The sequence below is a fragment of the Ceratina calcarata genome, unplaced genomic scaffold, assembly GCF_001652005.2.
Source record: "Ceratina calcarata isolate Rehan_Ccalc_2016 unplaced genomic scaffold, ASM165200v1 scaffold222.2, whole genome shotgun sequence".
NCBI lineage: Eukaryota > Metazoa > Arthropoda > Insecta > Hymenoptera > Apidae > Ceratina > Ceratina calcarata.
This window is the reverse complement of record NW_017143986.1, coordinates 108,966-115,567: the sequence shown is the minus strand read 5'-3', so window position 1 is coordinate 115,567 and position 6,602 is coordinate 108,966. Positions and strand designations below refer to the sequence as shown.

Below are 6,602 nucleotides of genomic sequence, written 5' to 3'. Positions count from 1 at the left end.
CATATAAACGTTCGCATTGGCAGACGTAATCGTGGTTTTTTTATACTGATTACTCGTGATCGCGATTTCGTATCTACATTAAATGCGCACAGTCCATGGAGGGCATGTAATAGATTCTGAAAGAATCAGAAGCGATCACGAATTATGGCGATTGACTTATGAGTGATTAAAGAGAGACGGTTCTGGTTTAATATAAAGCAGATGTAACGCGGGTTACCAACAGAAGTATCAAATATTTCTATCAGCAGCGATCGAAAAGCAATCGAGTTTTGCGTACCGCGTGCCCATCAAATGAAATCGATAAACGATTCCCCCTCGTTGGTCGCATAATTTCGTTCTCGACGATAAATTTCTCGCCCCTCTCGGCCCCGGCCGGGTGGTAGCTTGTCGGCCCCGTGCCGCGCGCGTCCCTCACCACGTTTCTGTCACTGTTTTAGCCGGGAGCCCTCGGAGCCGCGCGGCCGGTTGATGTCATCGATCGCTATCGAGTGGAACGAGGCAATGCAGTTTGATTGCAGAAACAAGTCTGGTTTCGGTTCGCGAAATTCGCGGGAATTTTGCGCTTTTATCGGAAACTCCGTCGTTTTAATCAGCGCGAACGCCCCGCGTCGCGTCGAAAATCGCTGACGAGAGGTTTCGTTTCCGTTGTCCCGTTTGCCCCCCACGCGGTCCGACCCGGGGAAATTGCCGTGCGTCTCTCCTCTTCTCTATACACGCGCCGTTGCTCACGGTCGTGCCCCTCCGCTACAGGCCTTTTCAATTTCGTTCATAAATCCGTGATCAAACAGCCATTACGAGCTCCGCCCACGAATAACGAATCGTTATCGCTCGGCGATCAACTGATTTTGATTTCAAACGAACTTTTATCATGAATAATAAAAATCGTTTGATTATTTCGAAGGCACGGGAATTTTCAAATTTCATCGCGGAATCAAGTATATAGACAGAGACACGAAGAGGGGGTAAATAAAAAAAAAAAAAAAAAACGATTATTGTGGACTGTACGCGAAAAATCCATTTCATTCCGCGGGACCGTTGTTCACCGGCGAATCTCCAGTGGAAAATCAATTCGGTTAATTGAGAGAGTGGCTACCAGCCCCGTGCTATTTTTTTCTCTCCGTGCTGTTTTTTTCCCTACTATTTTTTTGCTCTCTCTGTCGCTTTCAATTTTCGCGTTTCCGCGTGCCGGCGCCCCGGGCTCGCCGTCCCGGTCTCTCTACGTCCGGTAACCCGTGTGCTGATCGCGCGCAAAATACGCGCGCGGAATGCAGGATTGGCCGGGTAACGGGCCGGACATGTTTATCGACATTCTGAAATGCCGCTCGCCCGTTTTTGGGTGTATCGTCGGTTATCGGGCAACGGCGACAGAGATAGTCCGAGATAGAGAGACGTAGAGATATAGGAGGCAGTTACGTTTACGCCGCAACAATCAATTACGTCGTAATGCCCGGCCCGGGATCATTCCGGAGATATAGATCGCGCGCGAGCGCGCGGCTTCTGATTCACGGAAGAACGTGATTCCCGGTGAAAAATTCACCGATTAATTCACTTCTCGTTTCGCGTTACGATCTAAATTTCACCGCCGATCGAATACGATTTTTTAACTGTTTATACGAATGGAGAAATTATGCGTCTGACTGTAAGCATTCGGCAATGCGTGTTTTCAAATTGTTTCTCGACTCGTTGCGCTCACAGTTTATTTCCCGCATTGTTGCAACTAATTTTTCACGTGGTAGTTGCGCGCGCGATTGTTGTACTTGGACATGATCATCGGAGAGGTCCGCGTGCCGGGCAAGTCGGTGGCGTCGTTTACCGGGCGAGTAACCCTTTTGATAAGGGGAACCGACGCAGTCGGTGGTAAAAAATATACGGCCGCGAATGGGTTCTTTAATGGCCGGGTAGAAATTAAATAAGGCGCGACCGCAGAGAAACGTAAACAGCGTGCCTAAAAATTCTTTTACTCGCGGTGTATAAATCGTGTACAGAGCACAGGCGTCGTTGTTCGTTCGCCTCTCGCACCCCGGAACCCACACACCCCGCCCCCCCAGCTGTGCCGTGCCGGACCGCGTGTCCCGTGGCACACCGGCTGCCTCCTCTGAATAATGCCCGCGGTATGCGACCACTGCAGTAGCAGATGCAGTCGCCTCCGCAATTCCAACTTGGAGCGTGTTCCACGCGTGTGCACGCCGCCCCCTCTCTCAAGAATTCTATCTTTTTCCGCTTTCAATTTTATTGACCCTCAAAAATTTGCTGAACGCGCCACCACAGAGTCTCATTATTTCCTTCCGTTATATAATACACGTGCCGTCGTTTATACCACTTAATAGTCGTTGATCAGAAAAATTGAAACGATTTAGTTTTTTTCACTATCGCAGTTTTTCAAAATAAACGTGGAGGCGCGCGCGCGCGACGCCCTAGCGGGTTCGAGTCGGCTTATTTTTTTTTTTTTTATCCAATTTTCTGGCACGTTTAAATCGGAAATAAACTCGCGCGTTACCGCTGATTAACTGCGTAAAATACGCTCGAATTGGTTAATTTACACGTCCGTTTTCTCCTCTTTTTATATTCGCTCGCTGGCTATTGACCGTTCCCTTGTATAAACAATGCCACTGAATGCGTCTACCCTTCTCTCTCTTTCTCTCTTTCTCTTTCTCTCTCTGTCGTGCGCACCCTCCCTCTCTCTTTTTGTACCTCCTTTTGTACATATCGTTCGTTATCGTCGAATGGAAGCGGCGCAACGTGCTGTGATTTATTAACAGCCGCGCAATTGTTCCCAAATCGCTTTAATAATTCAGCTGTTGATTAAACGGGGCCCGGGTTCATTTTTACGCGTGATTTATTCCTCTACAAAACCGCTCTCGTCGCTTCTGATCCAGCACACTCGGTGTATCCGCGGGTATCGCGCGTTTCGAATGCGTCGCCGGATGCAAATTAAAAAATAAATAATAAACTAATCGTGAATGAGAATCGTGTGCCGGAAACGGAGGAAATTAAAAATACTGATTTCAATGGTCGTCTCGCATCGTTCTTTTTTTTTTTACGTTTTTCAATTATTTCAAGTGTTCGGATTATTCAAAAATTAATACGTCCGTCGATCTGTCGTGTCTGATGCTAAAAAAAATCTGTGAAAGATTCAATTTAATTATTTTTTATTCGATTAATATTAGACGATTAAACGTTTGAACTTATTGTAAGAAATTTGCATTTTCATTCTCAGTTTTTATTGTTTTCATTAATTGAATCTTTCACGTGTAGAACTGTGCGAACTTATGTAGATAAAAAAAAAAAAAATAACGTGAAGGGAGAAAGAAAATAAAGATGAGAAAAGCGCGCCGGTACTACTGGGGCAGAGATAACTTATTCGTTATTTATCATGACTTACCACTTTGAGTTTCGCTTGGATCTCGCGAAGTTTTCGCCTAGCCAGTACTTGTATGTGGGAGGAGACCTGCTTTCGCGTTCTTGTCTTGCCCGTCCTCAGTTTTATGTAACGGGCAATCAACTCGTTGCGACCTGTAACATTAAGAAACGATCAGTCGATTATTGAAAGTCGATTGAAGCGATCAGAAAATTAGTGAATAATCGACGGTTGATATAAATAATTGATAGCACACGTTGCAGTTGAAAATTACACGTCGAGACTCTTTGGGCTCTCCTCGTAAGGAAACGTTTTCTCTTTAATGATTACACACTCTAATTTGACACCTGCGCGCTCACTGGATAGAAATTAAGTTTCATAAGAAACGACGGCCATCGAAATGTCAGAAGCAACGACTGCGCGTAATGGAAAACCAGATGGTGATATCGACGAGCTCGCGGGGAATTCAACGATTAAATAGCCTGCATCGTTTCAAGGCCTATCTTTACATACCTGCCGCTGCATTCCCCCCGAAATATTTTAATAGATTTGTACAAACGCGAGGGAAAACAAATAAAGGGTCGGAAATAGCAGAGGCACGCGTGGCCAAAATTTGAAAATTTCCATTGACGAGAAACAGAAGCTCGATCACAAATAAACTCGAGTTCGTACAAACGTGCTCGATGAATTAGGATGAACTCAGGATAAATGTGATAGGGAGAAAGCAGTCCTTTCACTGCTCGATGAATTCTGACGTTTCTACAGGACATATGCTCTTGGATGTTTCCTGAAATTCTATTTGCCTGATTGCGAAAATATATGCGCAATCCGAATTGAATTTATCATCGATTCCGGAAAATATCTAGTTTTGCGTAGCGCGCGTAAACGGAGCTCGAGCGTCCTTAAAAGCGCATGAAAAAAATACGAGAGTAGCCGAAACAACGGGGCGGAAATCCGTGAAATAGAGGCCTCACCGTCATTCAGTTCGAATCGCTCGGATTTTCAAGGGTTGAAAAGCGAAAAGGGTGATGGAACGCACGCCAACTCGAATTAATTCGAGTGCGAAGGGCGCGATGCATTCAGTTATTCGAGAGCCAATAAAAACGTGCACTGGGCCTTCCGTTCAACAATGAACCCACGTTCCACTTGCGCGTTCGACCATTCCTTTTTTTTCTTTTTTTTTTTTTTGTTTTTTATTCCATCCTGTCGATGTCGGTGGTTTCCTTTTTCCCTGTTTTTCCATTTATTTATTAATATACCAATAAACGTTTGTCGCTCGCGCGGTATTGGGAAATGAATTAATAGCATAACAATTTGTAAAATATTTCTTATAGTGTTCTAATTTCGTGTAAAAATCGTAAATGCGGTGAGTCTCGTCAGTAATAGACGTGAAATGGACGATGCGTTTTCATAAAGAATAAAGCGATATCATCGCGGTTCATCGAATCGTACGAAATAAAAGGAAGCGTTTAATAAATCCGCGATTGAACAATATTAACCGCGGTTTTTCACGGTGCGTACGCGTTCTTTGTCCTGAGATTCGATTCACGGGGGAATCTTTTTTTCCGGCGAATATTTAGCAGGTCGCGAAACGAGCTGCTTTTGTATGAACGTGCGGTTATTTTTGCGTGGACAATTAAGCGACATTCGAGCATGCTAATTCGCTTTGTGCCGAAGGAAAAATATAATCCTCTGCTACTTTTGTCATTTTAAAATGGATTATCTTCGAAAACCTTTTGTGCTCGGAGAAGTCACGATAACGCGAAAGTTAATAAATTATGCATGATTATTTTCGCTCGGTTCTCGTGTTTGCTCATTTTCATTTTAACAGTTCGATAGTCAATTTCGGGCATGACAAATCTCATCATTGATCGTCTGACAATTATTTTTTGTATGAATATGGATAAACTGCAAATTCAGTTATTTATACGTATTAATTATGGTTGTACGAACTGCCATAAGTTTAAGATAGTTTTTTACAGTGTTTTATTAATGCAATATTTAGGAATTGTTGATATTTTGATGTAGTAGTAAATAGATTTGTTTTATACATTTTGGTCTTAAAATGAGGTTGCAAGTGGTAAATATAGTCTTTAGTTTTCTTCCTTTTTTCTACGATTTTGTGTATTCACTCTGACTTTCTTTGTTTTCTCTTTCCATCTCTTTACATTCTCTTAGCACGTGACTTAAAGTCTCTGGCTTCTCTTTACATACTCTATAGACTCTTTCATTCTCCTTAAGCCAATACTTATTATTCAGTTCCTCATTCCCACATCTGAATCTTGCAATTATGGTTTGATCTCTGATTTAGTAAGAATTTACTTGATCATCCCTAATTTCTTGGTTGTTAAAATTTCTTTGTAATTGTTTTTATGGGAGGAATCGTTGACACTAGGATTTGCATGGAGTATGTATTTCGTATTAGGTTCTGCAGACTCTTGTGTTTTAACAGAACCATTTTAGATGATAAGAATATGAGTGAAAGAGCGAGGATTTGGAATAACAAAAGGATGGGGTTTGCCACGTTATATAGTGTACTGTGTGCTTGAACGATGAATTGATTTCCAGCCGATTGGATCGAGTAAATGGCATTCTATGTGGCAGCGCCTTATCGTTGCTTAGATTTCACAGCCGTTAAAGGTTTTATGGCTGCGACCATAAAACCGGCGCCAGACGACATGAAACGTGTCGTAATTGAAAAAACGTTTACTCACCGGTAAGCAAAATCGAGACGCGTCGATTCGCGATCGAACCGTTTTTCCTCTCATTGCCTTTTTCTCTTGAGAGACATGTTCAGAAAGGATCTATTTAAGGAGGTTGGGTACTCGAATTAATATGATCAAATCGTTTTGAAAATTATTTTAATCTACTAGTAGAAGCATGAAAAATATTGTGCGAAAGTTTCAGAACGATTGACAACGTAGTTTGTAAATAAATCTATGTCAAACTTATATCCTTATACACGAGCTCTTATGGGAGATACAAGAAATCTTGTCATTATTCTAAAATACAGTTTTTAAAAATGGTAACATCGTTAAGAGTTAAAGTGTAATAGAATATTCGAACATTTTTTAACAATTTGAAAGAAGAAAAATGCGAATTTACAATGTAATTGTTTAGATAATTGAACGAAAAGGGAAGATATTAATAGGATTCTCACGTATAACTGATCCAACTCAATGAAACATATTTTTAATTCAATAATATTAACTTTTATGTCTATCGCGAGGACGTCTTTATATTC

General features: G+C 42.0%; 1 protein-coding gene across 1 annotated transcript in view; it reads right to left on the bottom strand.

Moving 5' to 3' along the window:
* Positions 1 to 6,602, bottom strand: part of scalloped (TEA domain transcription factor 1 homolog scalloped) — a 24,973-nt gene that overhangs the window by 7,183 nt on the left and 11,188 nt on the right. Inside the window, exon 3 of the mRNA XM_018020308.1 lies at positions 3,383 to 3,513. Within this exon, the coding sequence (XP_017875797.1) occupies positions 3,383 to 3,513 (131 nt within the window). The remainder of the gene's footprint in view (positions 1 to 3,382; positions 3,514 to 6,602) is intronic.